Consider the following 25,497-nt stretch of genomic DNA (forward strand, 5'->3'; position numbering starts at 1 on the left):
TTTTAATCGTCTGTTCTAAAACATTAATTTCAATATATTTTAAACTAAATTTTGTTTTAATTCCTATTAAATAGGCACTGGTTATATTATGAAATGATTTGTTTTTAATTTGGCAGAGAATTTGCGCAAATTTTTCTGATCAGCAAGAATTTACACAAGCACCCAAGTTTGTTTATACTACAGAAATTTGTTTGCTTTTTCCAGCGTTTAGAAGTATCCTAGCTAAAATTTTTAAGTCTTTAATGCAGAGTGTTTTGTAATGATTGTCTTAATTATACATATATATTTTTAGAATCCTTGCAAAAAAATTATTTTATGTAGCATAACTGAATGAAGAGCTTGCATTAAAGTAGGATATGATATTTCATACCTAAAAAGAATATCCAGACTAAAATTTGTGCTCGTCACTATTTTATATTCATAAAAAATATGAACAATTTTTTATTTTTTAAATGTTTTCAGATGTAGTATGGAAAACTTTTTAATGACTAAAATCATTGAACCCTAGCAGCAATTTCACCATGGCTCCAGTTGGGCTCAAAATTGGCTCAATATGGGTCCTATAAGAACATGCACCGCGAGACCAATATTGGGTTGCCTAGATTTTTTAATATTCGCCCTAGAATGTGGTCTATATAGGGCCTATATTGGCTAATATAGAGCCTTTATTGGCTAAATAATGAATATAAAATATTAGGTGAATCTGACAATTTTATATAGGGCCGATAATGTTTGTAAAGTGGCTGTAAAATATATATTATATATATATTTTATAACCGTCGTTTAACAGCCGACCCAATTTCATGGGTTTACGACTACTAATGTTCAACTCCGTAGCCTTGTAATTTTGAATCCGATCCAGAAGACAAGGGAAGTCGTGGATCGAGTATTGGAAGAAATTTGCCTTCGTGGTGGACTTTTTGATGGAGCTAACCCGCATTTGCGTTACATGGAGAGGAAGACCACTAGAACCTCCGACGGTCAGCATGACGGTAGGGGGACTCTAACCCATGATCCGTCTACCATTGAGGATATTTCACGTCAACACTGTGGTCGGTGCAAGCCGGGTGCGGAATTCGTATCTCCCGGGATTCGAACCCGGTTCGCCTCATTGGAAGGCGAACGCTCTATCCCCTGAGCCATCGCGGCTAGCTGTAAAATATTTTATTTTTATATCTGTCGTTGAGCAGCCGACCCAATTTCATGGGTTTACTACTACTAATGCTCGATTCCGTAGCCTTGTAATTTTGAACCAATCCAGAAGACAAGGAAACTCCTGGATCAGTACCCCTAAAGGTATTGATTTGTTATGGAAACATGGAGGACTCTGCGGCTCGACAGATTTAACGCGCATCAGTCACCATTTACTGCACGGCCGGTCTGTGATAGAACCCACGAACTCTTGGACATGGGCCGAGTACCCTACCAACCAGACTATCAATTATATATATAAAATAATGACCTTTTGAATCATTTTTGAGGCAAGATTCATGAATATCAGTCCAATGAGGGCCTCAGATGTTTTGCCGAGGGAAGAATGTGGAAACTTAAGAACTGAAAAATATTTTTTACAACAATAATAATAATAATATTAACCCCTCCCTTTTCCATCTCGTTAAAATGACGGGGGGAGATTTCTCCCGCTATTTCTTGCTCCCGTGATATTGACGGGCTGGAGTTTTCAGTAGTAACGCGCCAATAAGAATAAAACTAATTCATTTCTTTTGCCCGGAAAACATTTTATTTCTCATTTTACACACCTGATGGCAGTACCAGGATATTTTTAAGGTAATTGTAGATAGTTAGTTTATTTTAAACTAGTTGCAGCAGTAATCAAAAACGTAATACAAGTACAAAAACCAAAAAAATAGGCACTTTTATGACAGTTTTCTTGAAAATTAACCGATCGTTAAGGGGTTAAATCGAAATAAGATTGACTTAAAACTTCAAAGTTTTTAAAAGTAATGGCTCTGTAGGTGAAAAGTGGGGAACAGTTTTTGTTCTAAATAAAAGAAAATTTCGTCGCTTGCTTTGAAAACACTTCTACGTGCAGGCTCATTTAAGTACATGAGTCTATTGTCATATAGAATTTAAATATCAACATTTTAAAAATAGTAGTTTACTCCTGATACATAAATAATTGATCGCCAATGGAGAGCTGGTGATTGGAAATTTCGCCCCCTGATTAAAGGATACCTTTTGCTATCGTTGGAAAAAAAAACGTAAAAGTTGGCAGTTGTTCTGTATAAATTGTCTTTCAATGCAATCCATTTTAACCCTGGAAAATCGAAAAGCCAGGTATAATTTGGATTGCCTGTGAGTAAGATTCCTAAGAACTTTGCAAGTTAGGTAAAATCCTAGTATACGTTACACGCTTGGCGTTATTTTGAAAAATTTCGCCAAAAATGACGCGTTGCACTTGTAGGTCGCCGAATTGTTGCTAAGGCCGAAATGACGTTTGTACGATTGTTTCCAAAAATTGGGCGTAGGCAAAAACACAGAAAATCGTAATCTGATAATAATAAAAACATAAAGATATCTTCCCAAATATCGCCAAATCCACTGTGTAACGTATTCTAGGATTTAGCTGCAAGTTCCGTTTAGACAACCGACTTGTTGTAGCAAGTAGTCGACTTGTTGTAGTAGTGTCGAAGTTGCTTTTATAAGAACTTAAAATTCCATATTAAATCAAATGAAGAGAAAAACACAGTAAGTAGACTCCACATCAAAAAATTTATTTCAATTGAAAATGCAAACTTTACAATGTTTTATTGGATTTGATTGTCAGTTACCAATACGCCTAAAAATTTTATCTTCTTAAGCACACTGATGATGTGTTTTCTTCCAACAGAACAATGTAATATTTTCCAATGCAAAAATTACGAATTCATTATCTACTTCACAAACTAAGCTTTAGTAGGTGCTACTACAGGGCTAGATTTAAACATTTTTTGATTATGGTACTATAACTATGAAAATCAAAAGGCGTGATTCTTTCACTTTTTATTGATTAGTTTTAATGTAATTAGCAAGAGTTAGAATCCGAGTAGAGTATGTAACTAGGCTTGAATTTTATTTCAGCTGTAAAACTCGTTATTTATTATTTTTTTAAATTTTATTTTGTTATTCAATATTTGTTTGCCTATACTACAATTTAGGTGATCCGTTTTTAAACATTGTGAGTAGAAAATGGTTAATCTTTGGTTTACACTACACTTGATGTTTAGACTGCACAACAAAACACATGCTTAGTTATAACTTCAATTTACTCATCTTGACACACTGATTATCTAAAACTATTACTTTAGTGACCAGTGAAATGAAATAATATTTAGAAATCTAATCTCCTTATAGTAAGGAATATGAGGAGAATAGACTGTCAGTTTTCGTCTAAGAGAATAAATTCTTCCTTTTAGAGTAAAGACAGTAAGTGTAATTTTTACTCTACACTGTTAGAAATTGTTGAACCTTAATACAATCATATTTGCTGCAACCATATCGTAGTGTTAAGTTAAAAAGTTATTTTTTAAAATTAAAACCGAATCTTATTTCCGTTAAACCAAAGACAACGACTTCAACGGAAATGAGGTTCGATTTAACACTTAATAGGCTAGCAGCAAGTTTGTAAATTAGTATGGTTTTTATGTACCGAATTTATGGATAGGGACTAAGTGTAATAAAATAAAGACATTCTGAAACTGGAAAGAAATATTTAGATAGAGGTATTTTAGAAAGTTCTGTAATTGATTTTTTTTTTTGTTGAAATATGAATTTGTGCAAAATTTTACTATTCATAAGATTTTTCTGCGCTGCATAAATTCTAAAAGGTCTTGAACAATAAATCAAATTAACACGTTCATGCCGGGAAAAGTGAAAATACTAGTAGAAGAACTATTTCAATATTAGATAATATTCGGGAGGAGTTAATCTATTCTCAACAATAACAATTCACTGTAAGGAAATTTATCACGGCGAAGAAGCAATTCAATATGAAAATTGCATCCATTAAAAACAATTGGTGGTTATGGATTTTTATTATTTCCGGAAAAAAAATAAAAAATGAAATTTATTTGTTACCAGTTTTTACTCCGGTACTCTGCCAAGATGAGAAAATCTAGCGTGACCCACCGGTGGGTCACCCCGGCGTGAACGTATTAAAAAAATAATCATTAATTAATTGTTGCCATGTTTAGTTATCTTCCGTTTTTATGTCTTCAGCTAAATTTAAATAGATTTTAAATTGAGTGGTAAATATAGTACAAGTTATATTGTAAACGGTACAAGTACAATAGCTATTTTGAATGGCGTTTTTTTATTTTTATAAATGCTTGAGCGTTAAATTTAATCGAGAGTTGTAACCCGAAAGTATTACTAGGGATTTTAACCGCTGGCGCCATCTGTGATTAACTTTTAACAGTTTTCCATCCCTAGTTGAACGGATTTGTGTTGTGGCCTTCGCTGCTGATCCCATAATCTTTGATGTTAAACCTAGCCCCTGGTTACATTAATTTAATTCGTATATTTCGCATTGGCAAGCCTAATTAATTTGTTTATCCTACAAGATTTGATTTAACCACTGTCCTTGATGGAAAAGAGCGATGCTATTGCGTAGGAACCTTACAATAATGGCTTTTGAAGTGAGACAAAAGAAAGCGATATCCAAAGAAGGGGCATGTCACTGAATTTGAATTTTGTAACCCCCCAAAACCCTTCAAAGTGAATATGATGGCGCAGAGCTTGATACTTTGCTAGGAAGTCTTTTGAAGAAGTGGCATGAAATGATGGATTTGAGCTCCTCGTTCGAAATGTAGATGAAGTCAATGAGATGAGAAGTAAAAATCTCAATTATTACTTTTTTTGTGAAACAAAATAAATAGAATGTTCATAGTAACAGTTCGGGGCAAGTTGTGCCCTCTCGGTTGACGTTTAATAAATAATGCACACACTGGTGACACTGGAAAGACGAGTTAAGTTGAGGCGTTGGCAACTGTTCATTCCGGTTTTGGGCAACCTGGAAATAGACGAGTCATTAGATATCAGGAATTTATTCTTGCAATATATCTAAATTTAAGTTTATAAAAAAATTTATTAAAGAAGAATGACACTGGAATTTTTAAAAATTATTTTTACACAAGGTATTTGAAAAGTATTCGCTATCGCAACGCTCGAATACGTCATCTGAAGGGAAAACCGGTTCCTTCCCTCTCTTCCTCTTTTCAGTTGTATAGGAATGTACTACGATATTTTTCCTTTAATATTTTTCGTATTTAATTGTTAAAAATATTTTTTAAAATTTCCACGACGCTTTCTTTTAGAAGGATGTATAATGTAGTTTTCAGTTCCATACAGTTTCTTAACTTAAAAGATTTTAATCTGTTTGAAAAATCAAGACATAAACTAACGTACTTCCTTCTTCTATGACTCTCCTCACGCTAATGGTGAAAGCATGTGAAGTGTTGCCATAGGTAGAGAGTTCTGCTCTACGTCACATGTCGATAGCCAATAGAAACAGTGAAATATGGCATCAAACTGAGCCCAATCTCTGGAGTTAGCACTGGCATCAGTGGGTGGTGTGAGTTTGGAGCCATTCGATAGAATTTTTTAAAAATAACACAACAGTTTTTATGTTTTCGAGCTAACATTTATTTCTCTAGGTATCTTCGGTATCTTCATTTTCATCAACAATTTGTAACTCATTTTCATTTTGCGATTACAGAGCAATCTGTAAAACATATTGCAAACACCTATAGGCTAAATCTGGGCACTTTGTTGATCTGTAATAAAAAATTTGCATTCCAAGAGTTCTGAAGTTGACCTCTGAGGAGTAACGACAAGTTCGTTATTGTTCTGATATTACTTATTTTCATGATTTCTGTGCGAGTTCAGAAAATCCCATTTTTACCAAACAAAATGCAGAAATTTATATTTTCGATCTAACAATAACATTTGATTATGAAGTAGTCTAATCTATAATCTATTTTTCATTTTATTCAATTTAATTTAAAAAATTTGAATTTTTTTTTTATTGATCAGATTTTTTTGTTGAATTAAAATGCAATTTTTAAAGAAAAATTTTATCTTTCGTTAGAGCATTTAATGAGGAAATTATATATGTATTTCGAATGAACGTAATTATTTTGTAATGTAAACTGTACTGTACAGATGATTAACCCACACGATCTGACACAGATTCAATGGGAGAGAAGTATCGGTACTTGTTGATTAACATAGCAGCTAATACGTCAAAATATTGAAACGTGGGATTAATATACAACGTGTTCAGTAATAACTACCTTTAATATATATTCTTAAAATCCTTTTAAAAAAAGAGGTGTTAAAATAAACTGTACACTGTGATAAGTTCACCTTTTGCTGGGAACCGCTTTTAAGCTTTATCTTAATATGAATGGGATTTAGATGATTTTAATACCTCCTTTGTTCTTTCTAACCTCAAAGTTATTGGTCAGAATTTGAAAACATTCTTAATTTTTCATCCCTAATGTCCATAGTTTTTTTAAAATTTTTTTTTTATTAAAATTCAAAAACGTATTTATAGTCAAGATGATCATTATGAAGCGCCTTGTAGATATGTTTAAGTGTATAAGTGTTTTAAATGTATAAGTATTTTAAATTTTATTATTATTATTATTATAACAATAATTTATTTTATTTTATAACCGTCGTTGAACCAAATTTTTATGGGCTTACGACTACCAATGTTTTCAACTCCGTAGGCTTGTAATTTTGAACCCAATCCAAAAGACAAGGGAACTCCTGGATCGAGTATTGGGAGAAATTGGCCTTCGCGGGAGGACTTTTTGATGGAGCTAACCCGTATTTGCGCTACACGGAGAGGATGACCACTAAAACCTCCCACGGTTAGCCAGACGACAAGGGGACTCTAACCCATGATCCGTCTACCAGAGGATATTTCACGTCAGCATTGTGGTCGGTACAAGCCGGTTGCGGAATTCGTATCGACTGGGATTTGAACCCGGTTTGCCGCATTGGAAGGCGAACGCTCTATCCCCTGAGCCATCGCGGCTCAATAATTTATTTTAGAAGTGAATTGCTTAAAATTTAAATTATATTAAACATAAAATAAAAATGATAATTTAGTAAATTAAAAAAGTAAAATTACTCACGGCAAACTTCGCATCTGTCTTCATCGCTGTTGTCCCCGCATCCATCCAAGCCACTGCATAAAATAGCTGTTGATCTACACCTACTGTTGTTGCATTGGAAACTGTTACTTGGGCAGTTCTCACCTGTTAATATTAGAAATTTAATCAACCATATTAGTATATGTATCGCTCAATGTTAATAATAATGAATAAGTATTTAAATTTCTTTTTTCCTTCTTTTTTTTTTTTTTGAAACTTCATTTACAAGAAAGACTATAATGACAAAATCCAAAACAGGAATGGTTGCATATTTGTACGGATGAATAACGCCATTCGCAAAAGAAGGACATTTGGGAGCTGGTATTTTCTCTGCCTTGTTCGCATTCTATTTAGTTTCTGGCCATACCATTTAATAGAGAAGTAGAGGCCATAAGGTTGGCATCTCATGTAAAAACTAATTTCTTAGTGCGAGAGCTTCGACAATTGCCGATATTCTGTCAGACTCGAAGTCTGCAATTCAGACTATTATCTCTCCGAAAATCACGGACTTGCAAAGAACTAAGGATTGGAAAACTATTATAAGTATTTTGAAAAATCTTCACAAAGAAGTTGTTTTGTGTTGGGTTCTGGTCGATTGTGGAATATATGGCAATTAAATGGCCGATTTTCTGGATAAAGAAGGGGACCAGAATCATACATATTCCGTGGGGATCTTACACGAGATGATTGGATTAATAGTTTAGAAGTTGTAAGGCTTTTGTGTACAAAAAGTACAAATTTGAGCTTTGACCTATTTATTACTTGGTATAAGCTATTACTTGGTATAACTATCTAAACAAGTGAGGCATTGTTTCTATATATTTTTTTAAAACTTGTATCGAATGAGACTACACACAAGTCAGTAGAACGAGTAGTTTCAAGCTTTATATACATAAAAAGTACTACTTTTGACAAGACTTAGCTATCGAGCAGCTAATCTTAACATGTGAGGTACATTTTCCGATGAAATTTTTGTACTGAAATGAATGAGATAAAATTTGAGTTAATGGGATTAATAGTTTTGCAGTTATAAGGGCTTTATTCAGAATAAGCACAATTCAAAATAGCATTTTTTTTAATTCAAAAAACTCATTTTAACTTTTGAACTATCACTCCTCTAGATTCGTGTTTATTTTTTGATTAAACCTGTGTTTCCCAAAGTGTGGTACGCGTACTCCCAGGGGTACGGGAACAGTTTTGCAGGGGTACTTGTTCTTATGCGAAATATCTTGCAACAAGCGAAAATTTCAAAAACTTTTATTTAAAAACAAAGCTAGCCATGAAAATTTACGATTACGTATTTTTCTATTAGCTATTTTTTGCAGAGTTAACAGTTAATAATTAGTGGGATCAACAGCCAGTTGTGATTTTTAACTTTTGTGTAATTTTTTCTGTAGAAAAAAATACATTCATTTTTTTATTAGTGGTACACAGTGTTATGAAAAATTTAGAAAGGGTACACAAAAGTCATAAGTTTGGGAAACACTGGATTAAACTATGAAAAACTGTTAAGAAACTGCTTGTATACAAAAATTATCAGTTCTATTTAATTTAGCGTAAAAAACTACATCGAATACAATGTCACACTTGTTTAATCAGCGATATCAGATACTTAAAATGGTACAAAATTTTACAAAAAAAGCACAAAATTGTACTTTTTGTACGTAGGACGTTTATATATTCTAAACTATTACTCCGATCTTTTTGAAATCAATCTCATTAAATTTAGCATAAAGAGTTGCATTAGAAACATACCTTACATGTTCAGATAGTTCCTGAATAGCACTGGAAAGTACGTACATAAGTACGATTTAAAAGTATTACTTTTTATACATTAAAACTTTTAAACTCTTTGTTCTATTTACTTGTGTATACTCTCAGTCGATTAAGGCTTAAATAATATATATCGGAAACAATGCCTCACTTGCATATTTAGAGAAGATTCAATTCCCCCCCACAAATCACCCCCATTCCCCTTAAAAAGGGGAATTTCATTATTCATACCCAAGTCAAAATTCTTGATGGTCCCATCAAAAAAATTTTGATGGTTTTTGTTGGTTTCAATGTGATTCATAATGGTCCAACATCAGTTGTTGGTCACCATCATCCAATATTTTGCATGATGCGTTCATGGTATTTGATATGCCAACAAACTTCTATCATTCCATGTTGGAAAATGCTTCTTTAATACTATGATGGTTTACCATCTAGAGAAGTATGATTCTCATGAACCAACAATCCCTGCTGATTCGTGATGGTTCCAACCGAACATTTCCATGATGGTTTAATGGAACGTTTTGTTATTTTAGCAGGAATATACCATCAAAACCATTTTTGTTAATGTTTTTTTTGTTGACTATGATGGAAATTTCTGATGGTTCAAAATGAACAGACCATCAAAACAAGTTGCTATTCTTATGTTGGACCATCATAAATCAATCCGAATGAGGTATAATATAAAAAAACACAACTACTTCCACTTAGTAGGAATAACATTTACCATGGCACAATGCTAAATTCTATGCCACTATCCACATAAATCAATTATTTATCAAAAATCGAATATCAATTACTTTTCTTTATAATGCAATAAAATCTGGCGAGCAGCTATTTAAACGATCAAACACTTCGTTTGTTTATTTGTGGCTTGAAGTTAGGCTCGCAGAAAATGCCGTTCATGGGTTAAATTTAGTAGGAATAACACAACCTGTGACGTAGGCTATAGTATACCCAATTCCTACATTGGGGTGATGGTTACTTATGTTGGTTCATATCAAAAAATATAATGGTTTATGGTGGAATTATTGATGTTTACCATCAGGATTATGTTGGTCCATCAATGGAAAACCATCAAAAATTTCAATTTGGGTAGCTCCATATTCATTCAGGTTTCGTATTTCAAAGAGAAACTTCAAGATCTCCTGATTGGTTGACTTATACTGACTCTTGACATGCCTTTATTTATGCATTCTTATCCTCATGCTGTTTGCTTTTTCACCTGCATGGATTTGTGTTGTGTTGATTATTTGTAAAAAATCGGTTAATTATTTATTTTTCAATTGACCTTGAATGAGGGCACACTTTGAGCATTGAAAGTATTTTACCGCAGTAATTTGCAAACAGTGCCAATTTTAAGAGAAATTATTTCCAGATTTCTTACAGATTATTTTTAAAGCCTACGTTTAATTAGATAATCATAGATGGTCTATATTTGTGTTTCTAAACAAGTAATTACAGTGTTTTGCAAGTGGACTAACAAAGCGGATTTTCTTCTTCAAGCTAACCTTTAGTCTTCTGATAAACTAAACCTCCTCGGATGCAAGTTCAATTGAATACTTGCCCTTTTGCATTTTGTTATTGGCTTTATTTTTGTCAAGTAATTTGCATTCAGGAGAAATCGTTATTTATGTTCGTTGAGTTGAGAATACTAATAACTTTATTACGTGAAAACAAAAGTTCTATTGTCTCTTAAGAAAATAACACAAAAAAATTTGTAATATGAATAATAAATCAGCAATTCTTGAATACAAAAAGTATGAATTGACGCGTTTAAACCAATAAAATTAAGTGCCTAAAGTATATTTCAAATGGTAAATGACAATATTTAAATTTAGTTTAATTATTTCATAAACTTTAGATAATTTATTTACGTCCAAGTTTTGTTAGTTTTGCACCAATTCTTTTTTAAATAATTAACTGAATAGGAAAAAATTATGCTTTATTATATTGGTAATATCAGACATCACGTGTTTTTTAGTGTCGCTATTTTGTGAGCAATAGTAAAAGCTGTTCGATTTCTAATTAATGACCTCAATTGTTTCATTGGTATTTACTGATAAATAGTAATGCAAGGTCGTAAGTCGCCCAAAGCCATTACTTACTTATTTCTCAGACAAGAGCATCAACAATTTCGATCTTCATATTTTGACCGATGGTTTCAACTCTCTTAAAGCTGTTGTTTTTTTCTTCTTTTTTCACAACCTGAATTTATTTTTTTAATGGTTTTCATAGTGAAACTGCACTTTAACAACATCGATGATTTTCTACCTTCATATTTTTACCGATGGTTTCAATTCTTTTAAATCTCTTGCTTTTTTTCTTCTTTTTACGAACTGAATTAATTTCTTTAAGGTTTTCTATCGGTTTTCATAGTGAAACTGCTTCAACAATTTCGATGATTTTCTGCCTTCATATTTGGACCGATAGTTTCAACTCTTTTAAATCTGTTGCTTTTTTTCTTCTTTTTACAAACTGAATTAATTTCTTTAAGGTTTTCTATTGGTTTTCATAGTGAAACTGCTTCAACAATTTCGATGATTTTCTGCCTTCATATTTGGACCGATAGTTTCAACTCTTTTAAATCTGTTGCTTTTTTTCTTCTTTTCACAAACTGAATTAATTTCTTTAAGGCTTTCTATTGGTTTTCATTGTGAAACTGCTTCAACAATTTCGATGATTTTCTACCTTCATATTTGGACCGATGGTTTCAACTCTTTTAAAGCTGTTGCTTTTTTTCTTCTTTTTACAAATTGAATTAATTTTTTTAATGCTTTTCATTGGTTTTCATAGTAAAACTGCTTCGATTTATTCAAATATTTTCTGATAAATCTGAAACTGTTCTCTCGCTATTTTCTGACCTATAGCAGTAACTGTTCCGAAGACAATTTTTAATTTCTAAATAACAGCGGCGATTGTTCCAAAGCTGTTTTTCTTCTATTTTTAGTTTATGACTACAACAGAAATTATTTTGAAAATATTCTTTATTATTTTCGAACCATGATATTACGAAGATTTTTATCTTAGGAATATCAATGCTTTGTACTTTAACAGCCGATTCATGTTACTTAAGACAATTATAATGGTCTATCATACCAGTACTGTTAAATATTTAAACATTGAGGAATTATTGGGAGCATTTTTATACTCCAAGCTGTCAAATATTTCTGCGAAATTACCAAGCAGACACAAAAATTTATGTTACATTTATATACCTAACTGCATGAAAGAATTCACGTACGACGGCAAACCTGATTGAAGTATATCAACTGCGAAAAATTATCCAGTGAGGTTCTCAATCATATGCGAATTTTTCGCATGCAGTGTGAATGGCCACCTAACGTGATGTAAAAGAAAAAGAATGTTTATACTCAGTACAGAAAGAGTTCGTTTTCAAAACTTACCTCGCTCACAGGATTCAAAACTTTCATCTGATCCATCATAACAATCAATGACAGCGTTGCAAAAAGCGTAAGCAGGTAAACATTGACCATTTTTACATCGGAAAGAGTTTTTATCACAAGGAATTCCTGAAAAATTAATTTTAAATATCAATGTATAACGATCTCTGCAGTCCAAGCTGAAACATTTGTTATATCGCGAGTGTAAACAAAATAATGTAAATTTAATATTATAACTAAATACGGAATAAAAAAAATACAGGAATATTAATGTTAATAATAAAAAATAAAAAAAAAACACAGGAATAATTATAATACATACTTTGAAAAATATTGGAAAACTGACAAAATAATTGTTTATAACGAAACACGTTTAACGATGAAATGTTGCTGTATTGAAATGAATGGTTTAGTTCAGAAGTTTTGGTGGGTAATAAAATAGCATTGCGTCTATGGAATAGTAAATATTACTTTATGTACTAAAAATATTGCAGTTGTTTATTGCTATTGCAATGCTCGAATGCGCCATCTGGGGAGAAAACCGGTTTCTTAATATTTTTCGCCTATACTTGTCAAAAATATTTTTTTAAAATTGCTACGATGTTTTCTTTTAGAACTATGTTCAATGTAGTTTTCAATTCCGTATAGTTTTCTAACTTAAAAGTTTTTAATTTGCTTGAAAATCAAGACATAAACTAACGTACTTCCTTCTTTCATGACTCTCCACACGCTAATGGTAAAAGCATGCTAAGTGTTGCCATGGGTAGAGAGTTCTGCTCTACGCCACCTGTAGCCATTTCGATAGCCAATAGAAACAGTGAAATATCTCTGAATGGCATCAAATTTAGCCCAATCTCTGCAGTTAGCACTGGCTTCAGTGGGTGGTGTGAGTTTGGAGCCATTCGATAGAATTTTAAAAAAAATAACAGCACAACAGTTTTTATGTTTTCGAGGTAACATCTATTTCTCTAGGTATCTTCTGTATCTTCACTAGGTATCTTCATTTTCATCAGCAATTTGTAACTCATTTTCATTTTGCGATTACAGATTTTGCGATTGCTCTACGTCACATGTAGCCAATTTTGCTCACCAGTAACGAATAAGTTGCTATAATAAAAGTCGTTTTAAGGAAAGTAGACTGTATATTTAATTTTAATGAATAATATTTTCATCTTCATTCAATCTCTAAGTTTAATAAAATTAAATTTATAATATTAAGTATGAAAAACTCAGTTGCTAAGTTAAAAACTAACTCAGCTGAAGTAATGATTTAATGAATATTTTAATTAAGTAAAAATGTAACGAATTAGGAAAAAATTATTTGCTGCGTTCTGCTTAGGAAACCGGTTTATTCTCTCCTAGTTTCAGAATTAGTTACAAATTTCGCCAACAGATGACGCAGTTGCTTGGAAAAACTAAGAGTTTTAAATTAATTTATCCTGTACTAGATTGCACAATACATGATTCATTTTGGACAGAAACGTGGTTCAACCTAAGATCTTGTAATATATCTGACCAAATTATTAGACGCCCTATAAGGTTCGATGTAAAATCTTAATTATCACGTGATACTATACAGCTTTATTGTTTTTACGCGACTGAACCCAGTTTTCACTTGTTAACGTTTGTGTATCAATTGGTTAACATTGTGATGGAATACGTCATCATTTAGAGACATAAGTTTAACATATGAGGTTAAACTAGAACAGAAAACCTTTACTTATCATATATTTGCTTTTTCTGGTTGTTTATGGAATGAATGTGTTTTTTTCTCTATTCACTCTTGCTGCTATTGGCAATCTACTAATGCATGATTTGAGGCAAAATACCTTCAAATGACGTCATCTTCTCTTAGTTTTTTCCAGTTAAATGAACTTTATAAACAGGAAAAACGCAGACGAATTTCAATATTGTTTAATGAAACCAATGTTTCAGTTAATTAAAAGAAGTGCGGAAGTTGGAAGGAGTTTTTCCAAAAAAACTAACTTTTCCAACTAACGCGTTCATTCGAGTTGAAGCAGGTGAAACTAATAAGGTTTATTTTTGATCAGGTTTTCAACGATTTCTACTCAATGAACCCGGTTTTTTTTAAAAATCAAAACAGTTTTATCAGTTAAATACCTGTATAACATCGAGCTTCGTCGCTTCCATCAGGACATTCCCATCGTCCATTGCACACAGCTGACCTTGACAGGCAAGTTCCGTCATTGCACATAAATGACTCTGCAGGACAATCTAAGGTTAAAGTTTAAAAAGCAGCGTTAGAATTTTTCTGTCTGTGACGAAACTAAATAAACTGGGAATAATATTTCAGTTGTATTCTTAGTTGTGAATATTTGTTATTTTTTTAACAATGAAAATTTAAATGAAAACAACTTACTGAATGGAATGCAGTTTTCTTCATCGGTACCATCCACGCAATTTTGTTCTCCATCGCAGACGAAATACCAGGAAATGCATTGCCCATTTGTGCATTGAAAGGTATCATTTAGGCACTCTGGAAGTGTGAAATTATAGGATACTTTTAAGATGTTAAGTTTCAAAATAAAGATGTTTCGTAAAATCATATTTCGCTTTTGTAAATACAGTTAGCAGAAATAAAAAACCAATCATCCTTAAGACTTTTGAACGGTCGGATGGATTTTCACATTTTTCGAAAGTGTTCCGGTAGTGTCTCAAAGAAATATTTTAAATTATATATAACAGTTAACTATAACTGTGGATAAATATGCTTATTTTAACAAAACAAACAAAAAACACACTTTTTCTGACGGGACTTTTTTGCATTCGATTTAACAAGCAAAAATAACATCCGAAACCAATTTTCTGAAAATTCTAACTGTTCTAACTTATAAAGACAAAACATTTGGCATTGAAATGGAATGTAAATGGCATTGGTAAAAATAAAAATCGCATTGGTAAAAACAGATTTACGTATAGCTTATAACTTTTTGTGAAAGAATTATTGTGGTTCAACCAATTATTGAAAATCTATGAAGGGAAGCAAGGGCGCCGGCAGAATAATATAAAAGGGGGTGCAACCCTCTAACAAACAACCCCGCCCCCACCGCAAAAAAATTTTTTTTTTAAATATTTTTATATTACATTTTGTTTTGTTAATACATATATTTTCATCCCTTAATTTTTTTTCAAGATACATTTCTTCATTGTTAACAAGATTGAAAAAAAGTACGAATTTCTTGTACTTGCAAATTTTGCCACGAGAAACTGTATTGATGGCGCCGGCATTGAAACACAAATAACTACAAACAGTAGTTTCGTATGCTAACGTGTTTGTGCATGCTTAACATTGGTATTTATTGTGTTGATGAAGTTTCACAGTTGTGAGAAGTCAGTTTGTGCAATACGCCTTTGTTAAACAAAATAACTAATAGAAAATATATTATTTATATTTTATTAAATGAAATTTAAAATATAGCTTTATGTATCTGCCAAGTTTGTGGCATGCTCAGTGTGCATGAGAAAAGAATCAAAGATGACTCAGAATTCATTGAAAAAGTTATAAACAGATTTCAACAGCAAACAAGACGATAACAATTCTTGTTTGATTAAACAAGTTTTTAATTGTTATGCATCAATAATTACTTAATTATTTGCTTTTGAATAAAAGGATTTTTAATAAAAAAATTTTATAGCAAAATTGTTTTTCTGTATCTCTAATTGTTAAAAAAAAAACAGGGGGGGGGGACATTATACCAAAGAGGGTATAAAGCACCCTCTTGCACCCCGCTGCCGGCGCCCTTGAAGGGAAGCATGACACATTAAAATAGTATTAGAGTAATAAATTTTTGAACTGTTAAACTATTGAAACCATCTTTTCGAAACTTTGTCAGCCCCGTCCCGATCCTGGGGGTGATAAGTCCAAATATGATGTAAAAAAAGGTATGTTTCTTCAGTAAAAGTTAGTTTTTTGGTCGAAATAAGCTTATTTCGCTACTGTTACACACTTTAAGAGATTTTTTTTTGTTGAGACATTGGCAAAGCACTTTACAGAATGAAAATCCGACCAACCATTCAAAAGTTATAATAATGGTGATCTGTTTTTTTCTTTTGCTGACTGCACATAATCATACGAGTAAAATAACTGCAGGGATTAAGTTTTAACTTTTGTCCCTGATACTTACGAGTGTTAGTTGAACTGCATTCAGGAGTGCGCTGAATACATTCACACTTTCCATTAATACATTCAGTGTAGGGATCTCTTTCTTGACACTGGCTTGATGTTAGACAAGGCTTCCCAAGTGATACAGGTTTTTGAGGTGCTTTTGTAGCTTGAACTGTTTCAAAAATTAAAAAAAAAATAATAATTCTATTACATTGTTGAAAATATGATTAGTTATATCAGGGCATAACATTTCAGTTCTGAGGATACTGGCCTGGCAAAAAGTTTTGTTCGCGACTATTTTACGTTTATGAAAGATATGAACAATTTTTAAAATGTTAACTGATGTAGTAAGAAGTTTAGTGACCGTAAGATAAAAAAAATGTAGAAACTAAAATATAGTAACATAATTATTGCGATAATAATAACATCAAATCAAAACAAAGTTTTTATTTTCAGAATGACTTTTTGAGAGAAAATTTCAGCACCTGTTGTTTTAAATAGAAGAAAAATGCCGCTGATTTCCAAAACTCTTCCATGCGCAGCTTGATTGAGGCACGATAATCTAAACATACATAGCTTAAATTAAACATCAAATCTTGTTACCTCTCAACATTTTAAACTTATTAGCCAGTCTTAAATACTTGATCGCCAATGGAGAGCTGGTGTCGTGTGGGAATTCGACGCCCTGAAATATATTGATAGCATTCTATTTTTAAAAATAATATTTGAATACAGTCAGGGTTGGTAAAGGCTCTGCCAATACGATGGAAATGCTCTGTCAGGTAGTCACAACGCGTCAGAAAACGGAAAGAGATTTCTTTGCGCGTACATTACAATGCAGTGCACATGCAATTACATGTTCCAAAACAGTAACCATGACATTTTTAAGATAGAACCCTGGAAAGTGGGACTGGGTGCTTAATCATGGTTGTGTGATGTTCTGACCATTGAGGAAGGAGTACTAATTTCCCAGGATTTAAATATCGATATTTTTAAATGCCTAGTTGAAATCTTTTCTTGAATTGTATGAATCGGAACCTGTTCGTGAAAAATAAATGTTTTGTTCATTATTAAAAACTATTAATCTCAGGTAGTAAAGAGTATGTAACTATTTCATTGTTAGATATAGAGAATTAAAAATAACTATTCTCTACTGCAGAATTGGACTTAGTTTCATAAAGTTATTTTTCATTATTTCGAAATCCTACATTGTGAACGTATTTTTAATTATTATCTATCGAAATTCTAGTTTATTTTCGCGAAGGTTTTGTTACACGTAATTCTCTATCTACGAAATTTTATATATTTTCAAGAAAACATTTTTCACCATTTCTTTTATCTTGGAATTAATTTTCATGAAGGATTTTCAATAATTCTTCACTGCAGAATTGTATTTTTATTCTCAGAAAGTTTTTTTCCCCTTTGTATTCAAAATATTGGAATTCTATCTATCTTTAAGAAGGGATTTTTTTATCATTTTACAATCTTTGAATTCTATTTATCATCATAAATAATTTTTTTTTAAAACTTCTGTTAATGATTTTCGTTTATGTAAGCTTATATTTAACTTTATGGCTTCCGACCTAAAACTCCCCATCTAAGTTTTAAATGCGTATTAATTAACATTTAAATGTAATTTTAATTTGCTTTACTGCAAGTCAGACAAAAGAATTTGGATCAGTGCTGGAAACAAATGTTCACAAAAATGATTAAGACTTAACTACTTAATCATTAAAACTACGTAAACTATGTAAAATTTAAAATTAAATTTTTTTATTTATAAAGCGATAACTCGATTAATAGATTGTTACAGAAATGATTGTTAGACGGCATGATTATTAGATGGAAAAGATTATTAGATGGGAAAGATTATTAGATGAAAAAGATTGTTAGATGGGAAAGATTATTCGATGGAAAAGATTGTTAGATGAAAAAGATTGTTAGATGGGAAAGATTATTAGATGGAAAAGATTGTTAGATGGGAAAGATAATTAGATGAAAAAGATTGTTAGATGGGAAAGATTATTAGATGAAAAAGATTGTCAGATGGGAAAGATTATTGGATGGAAAAGATTGTTAGATGGAAAAGATTGTTAGATGGAAAAGATTGTTAGCTGGAAAAGATTGTTAGATGGGAAAGATTATTAGATGGAAAAGATTGTTAGATGGAAGAGGTTGTTAGATGGGAAAGACTATTAGATGAAAAAGATTGTCAGATGGGAAAGATTATTAGATGGAAAAGATTGTTAGATGGAAAAGATTGTTAGATGGGAAGGATTATTAGATGGAAAAGATTGTTAGCTGGAAAAGATTGTTAGATGGGAAAGATTATTAGATGGAAAAGATTATTAGATGAAAAAGATTGTTAGATAAAAGATTGTTAGATGGGAAAGATTATTAGATGGAAAAGATAGTTAGATGGAAAAGGATTGTCAGATGAAAATCCAGGAGGGTCAATAGTTAGTCGTAGACCTAGAACTAAAAGGAAAGAATGGATAGAAGTAGCCTAAAATGATTTAGAATTACTTCCAGGAAAAAGGTAGTTAACAGAAAAGAATGGTCCAAAATCTAAAAAGGCTGTAAGGCCAGGATGATGATGATTGCACAGATTACAAACATATCAGGCTCTGCCTGAGATATGCAATTTCAGACTTACTTTGACTTGAAATATCAATGTCACATTTCATTCCATTCTTCGATGCTTTGTATCCTGTAGAACACTGACAGATTTTCGAACGTTTGCCTTTTTTCTGGCACACCGAGTTTGGAGTTGCTTGCAAACAGTCATCATCAGAGAAACATTCTCCTCCAAGGTCTGCAATAAACAAATTGTTTTAAGAAAAACATTTCGGATAAAGTTGTTACAGGAAGAGCGAAAACACAGAAATAACCCATTTGCTTGGATGGCTAACTGAATAGCCAGGCTCGGAAACCGGAATGGAATCTTTAAATCCTCCAGTGTAACTTTCCGCTTTTGTTATGTTTACGAGACAATGAGTCAACAGGCTTGATATTTTAGGAAGTTTTACTACAGACATTGTATTTAAATTTATAAGAAATTTTACCACTCACATTTTTTAAATTCTGAAATGTCTTGAGCCATTACATAAATCGAAGTAAAGATATTCGCATTATGACACAAATAAGAGTAAGGGCTGCCAAGCTTTATACCTTAATTTTCGGCTAAAGGTAAATGCATGGCAAATAGAATAGTAAATAGTACGTCATATAGTAGACATAACAAATGCAAGGCAATCTTTTAAGCTTAACTATATGGGCTGTTTTCTAAGCTTAGACATAAAAGTAAATGAGAATTAATACCTTGGAAGTCTTATTACGAATTTTATACAGTTAGTGTTTAAATTTATACGGTTAATCATCCATTTAATATATCATTTTGTTTTACTTTACAATATTAGAAGTAATCTACATATCTAACAGTTTTAAGGATTTATTGTTAGTTTTACAAATACTACTGTCATAAAAAAACATTTTTTTTAATTTCAACACTTGTATAGTAGCAACTAAACATATTTTAAGTTTCTTGATTTAAGGGTCAAGAACACTTAACAAAAAATATTAAAAACATCTGTAATCCATATTTTGTTTTATTATTTCATATAATACTAAGCGAGAATTTTTTTTAACGTATAGCATTTTCAAAGCCATTTTTTTCAGATTATTTTAATGCTGAAATGTAGTATTTTTTCAATCATTTTAAATTTCTGGATTTCATTCCTAGACTATAAACTATGTTAGTTAAATATTTATTTTAAGCTGAATAAATACATGGTAATCTGTGGCATTTAGTTGTTGTATTATAACTTGTATACCTATTTTCACTTGGCTAACATTAAAAGATGTTTACTTAATTTGTTTACTTTTCAATCTTCAGTGTTTACCTTTATTATTTTTTTCCTAGCTGAGCACAGACAGAAATGGATAACTTTCTACCAATGCTAGATCTCGAAACAGTTCTCGAAATTTTCAGACTTAGAAAAAAAAAGTAATTTAGTTATATACGGTTGTTCAGCAAAGCGAAACCACTTTATTAATAACAACTCTCTTATAAATCGTGTCTCACGCAGAGAAAAATATGCTATTTTATTGCATAGATGGTTTAAGAAAGGGGAAAAAAAATTTCTAAGTCGATGGTGCGTTTAATTGAAAAGGGAACTTGGTTGAAGCACCCATTAAATTTCAATCAACATTATCTATTCGTTAAATCCATTATCATGAGAAGGCATGTTGAGAAATGTCAAGGAAGAAGATCTTAAGGAGTTATTGTTCTTCACCCATTAATGTTCTGCATTAACTAGTGAGGCGGAAGACATTTGTTTTTCCTTAAGATTCCTTGGATGAAAAAAATCTTCTATAAATTTAAATCTCATCAAAAATAGATTATCGATTGGATTGTGGTCTGGTTTTTTTGGTTACATCTGAAATTTTCTTCCTATTTATGTTTAGTTGATGCTGATACACAGAACTTAATATTACTTTTTTTTGTTTACTCTAACAGGTGAATGGTGATTTTTTTTTCTTCAAAAACATTCAAAGTAACGAGAAGTTATTTATGAGAAAAAAATTTGTAAGTGTCATTCGCCCTTCGAGCTACATTGCTTTGTATACAAATATATTTTGCAGTTTAATAATACGTGGATAAACTTCGTTTATTTTATTTTGGATTAATATCTTGTATACAAAACACAATAACGAAAGTGTCAGTTGCCCTTCGACCTATATTGTTTTTTGTATACAAATATATTTTGTGTAATAATAATGCCTGAATAGATTTTATTTGCTTTATTTCGGGTGAATATTTTGTATACAAACGTCTAAACAATAACAAAAATGACATTTACCCTTCGAGCTATATTGTTTTGTATACGAATATATTTTTCAGCTTAATAATGGGTGGATAAATTTTGTTTGCCTATTTTATTTGGGCTAAATTCCTTGTATATAAATCTGCTGATCAATAACGGATGTGTCATTTACCCTTCGAGCTACATTGTTTTGTATACAGATATATTTTGTATACTAATAATAATACGTGGATAAATTTTAACTATTTTATTTTGGCTAAACATCTTGAACACAGCCAGGCTAAGTGATAAAGAAAGTGTTATTTTCCTTTCGAGATACATTGTTTTGTATGCAAAAATATTTTGCAGTTTAATAATACGTGGATAAATTTTGTTTATTTTATTTAGGATTAATATTACAAAACACAATAACGAAAGTGTCATTTACCCTTCGAGCTACATTATTTTGTATACAAATATATTTTGTATACTAATAACAATAAGTGGATACATTTTATCTATTTTATTTTGGCTAAATATCTTTTACATAGCCAGGCTAAGTGATAAAGAAAGTGTAATTTTCCTTTCAAGCTACATTGTTTGGTATGCAAATATATTTTGTAGTTTAATAGTAAGCGGATAAATTTTGTCTATTTTATTTTGACTGAGTTTCTTGTACAAAAAGTGGCTAAGCAATAGCGAAAATGTCTTTCACTCTTCGAGCTACATTGTTTAATAGAAGTATATTTTTTAGTTTAACGATACGTGAATAAACTTTGTCATTTTTTTATTAAGGCTTAATTTCTTGCATACGAAACGGCAAAGCAAGGACACACTAGTTAATTTTTAAAATGATTTGTTTCGAAACAGGTATTAAGGATAGACAATAACATCTGAATTGAATATTTTAACTATTTCCATTTAAAAATATTTTAATTACTAACTGGTGATTCAAATTAATTAATAATTTTTTTTTATTAATTGTATTCTTGCGTGAACATTTAAAATAAAGAGCTTTTTTTAATCATTTCTTTTTTACATAGTTTGACAAAGTCAATATTCGAGAACGCCGAGCGCAAAGCATCGCACTAAAGCATAGATGTATTTAATAATTAATGAATATACAGCGTATATCGCATTGAAAAACAAATAATTTTATTAACTGTGGGACATAAAGCGTACATCGTATTGAAGCACAAATATTTTTAATAAATAATGAACATTACATTACATTGAAGCAGATATGTATTTAATAACTTATTAACATACATCTAAAACACAGATGGATTTTATAGAGAGGCCTTCGCAAATTTTAAACGGCGTTTTCTCAAAGCTGAGTGTTTTTTTAAATACTTTTACTATTTTCATCCAATTAACTTAAGCAGTAAGGCTAACGTAAGATATTTTTAAAAAAGTTAATAAAGTTAGGTTAAAATGTGACTTAATACTTGAAATTATGTACTCAAAGTTTCAAGGGCAAGAAAAATATCTAACTACTCCCAGTACTGGATCGCTTTTCGCTAAGTTTCATTTTTCAAGATGGTTGATCTCATAACTAAACCAGTTGACTTTAAATTTGAATCAAACACGCATTTAAAATTACATTATTTAGAGAGCCATATATTATTTTCTTTCATAGTGAGCTTTTTTTGAGTTATAATAAGTTTTCCTATTTATAAAATTTACTTTAAAGTTTTAGTTTCCTATTTATAAAATTTACTTAAAATTTACTTTACTTTTGCTTTAAAAAATATCATGGCAGTCTTGAAAAGAAGAATCTATGTAACAAAGATACTTTACGTATTTATGTATAATCGATAACGAAAATTGTTTTCTACCCTGACTTTTTCAAACAAAGTAAAAAAAAGAAAAAAAAAAACGAGTCATTGAGCTGTAGACCATAAGTTGTTTAGTTTGCTAGAATTTTATTAAAAGAATGCGTTCGAACAATATTTTGCCTATCTCAACAAATTGGAAAGGCTTCCTAATTAATTGTCTAATAATCCAAAAGTAGTTTATTTCAAGTACTTGTCTGGTTAATCTTGTGAGCTTTTACAGCGATTGTGTTCTTTTATTTTCACTGACATACGCAGACGATAAACAAAAAAACATTAATAACAAGAAAAAGTCGTTTGGTTGACTAGTAACCAGCCAGAGTTAGAATATTACAATTACAAGAGTTGCCAGCCGTGTTAAAACAATTATTTAAGCTAACTGTTCATTGATGTCGCAACACCCCCTCACCCTGGTCAGTTGTTTCATAGCGATTGTATTCTTTTATTTCCACTAATATACACAGATGATAAGTAAAAAAACATTAATAACAAGAAAAGTCGTTTGGTTGCTTAGCAACCAGAGTTAGAATATTACAATTACAAGAGTTGCCAGCCGTGTTAAAACAATTATTTAAGCTAACTGTTCATTGATGTCGCAACATCGATGTTGCGACAAATCTAGCTTTAATTAGCCAAGGAAAAAACACGTTTCCTTGGGAAAATTCTCATTAAGAAGCACACATAACATTCTAAACAAAACAAATCAGCCGTGAATTGTTTTGAAACTCTAACGAGATTTTTTTAAGCTCCAGTTTGGTCGACTCAAAGGCAGAAAAAATAGTTTTCGTTAAATTTCTCGATATTTATTTAAGATGAAATCAAAATCTGTAACCAGATGTTAAATGCTACTAAACAAAAATGCATATTTAAGAAATAATGTAAAGTTTTTAACCTTGTGTTAAATAATGCGTTGAGTTTTAAACAATAAAGTATTTTTCTTTCTAAAATTAAATACTAAATTTTCTAAAACTAAATTATTAAATAAAATAATGGAAAAATTAAATTAATAATTTGTGTTATAGTGGAAGACAATAATCAGATTATAAATTAGAAATTAAATAATATTTTAAATGTTTTTATAAACTCTTGAATTAATCAAAAATATTTATGAACTTGAACTTAAGATTTTTTTTAATGTGCATTAACATCTACAAATTCTAAATAATTTGAACTTATCCATAATAATATAGTTTGTTAACTAATATTGTTATTAAAAATGATGAATTTTTATAAACTCTTCTGTTCATAATTTTTAGTATAAAATTGTTAATTCGTGATTGCAACGCTTGGGTATGCTCTCAAGCGAGAGCCTGAAAATATCAGGCATTTAGTTCTACCATTATCATTTGCAAAGTCTGACGCCATTTTCTTCTGACTGTTCTTATGGAAATCGCAGGAATTCTCATACAACGCCCCCTATAGTTCGTTGCTATCCCGAATTACAGAAATCTAAGTATTTCATATTAAAAAAATTATAATCTTAACTTTAATGATAAAATAGTTAATTTATTTATTTTCTATAACGAAAATTATCTCTCAGTAGCATTAAATGTTTAAAATATCTCATTAATTCGCGAATCATTTAAAATGTTATTATTAAAAAGCTTATTATAAAGGTAGTCGAAGATTTTTTGCTAATCGAGGTAAGAATTCATAGATAAATAGAAAACGATAAATAAATTTTTTCGTAATTTTCGAAGAAGTTGTAACATTTTGTGCCGTTTTCCCCAAAATTAAACTCCTAACCCTAATTGCTGGCAAGCAAAAAGCATAGTTTGGTTTGTTAAAGTTTGTCTCATTTAAATATTACTACATTTATGTGATTTAGTTAAGGTGGATGTTAAAATTATAAACTTAAAAAAACTTTTATTATAAATTTAAATTGATTACATAAAATTCTTTTTTATAATACATTTAATTGAAAAAAAAAATATTGTTCGTAGCTTAAAAGAAGGATGAAAAATCTGGTCACTAAATAATTTTAAGAGTTTTCTGAATAATTCTTTTTAAAAATATTTACTTGCAAAACAAGATTGCTTTATTAATACAATATAGAAATAAAATTTGCATTCCAAGTTTAATATTCTACAAAATATTTATTTTAAGTCTGATGTTTTAATTTTTTTGATGCCTAATCATTAATATTATCGTTGAAAAACAATAAAACTTTTGTAATAACATTTCTAAATAACTAAATTATTCCATCAAATGTTTGCTATATATATTTTGTCCGTTTAGCAAATTTTTCTTTTATCAAAACATATTAATATGAAATTAATGCTTTCAAAATCAAAAAGAAATTGATGCAATTGGTTTCCCGTGGATATTTATTAAGTATATTAGTAAAACAGTGATATGATATTATAATAGTTACATAAAAGCCAAAATATG

General features: G+C 30.7%; 1 protein-coding gene across 1 annotated transcript in view; it reads right to left on the reverse strand.

Moving 5' to 3' along the window:
• Positions 1-3,096: 3,096 nt before the first annotated feature.
• Positions 3,097-25,497, reverse strand: part of LOC107457390 (very low-density lipoprotein receptor) — a 151,402-nt gene continuing 129,001 nt past the window's right edge. The window contains exons 7-13 of the mRNA XM_043044922.2: positions 19,123-19,281; positions 16,486-16,638; positions 14,721-14,837; positions 14,462-14,575; positions 12,344-12,469; positions 7,146-7,268; positions 3,097-5,011 (exon numbers count right to left, since the gene is read on the reverse strand). Of these exons, the coding sequence (XP_042900856.1) occupies positions 4,992-5,011; positions 7,146-7,268; positions 12,344-12,469; positions 14,462-14,575; positions 14,721-14,837; positions 16,486-16,638; positions 19,123-19,281 (812 nt within the window). The 3' untranslated portion in view covers positions 3,097-4,991. The remainder of the gene's footprint in view (positions 5,012-7,145; positions 7,269-12,343; positions 12,470-14,461; positions 14,576-14,720; positions 14,838-16,485; positions 16,639-19,122; positions 19,282-25,497) is intronic.

The sequence above is a fragment of the Parasteatoda tepidariorum genome, chromosome 10, assembly GCF_043381705.1.
Source record: "Parasteatoda tepidariorum isolate YZ-2023 chromosome 10, CAS_Ptep_4.0, whole genome shotgun sequence".
NCBI classification, from domain to species: Eukaryota; Metazoa; Arthropoda; class Arachnida; order Araneae; family Theridiidae; genus Parasteatoda; species Parasteatoda tepidariorum.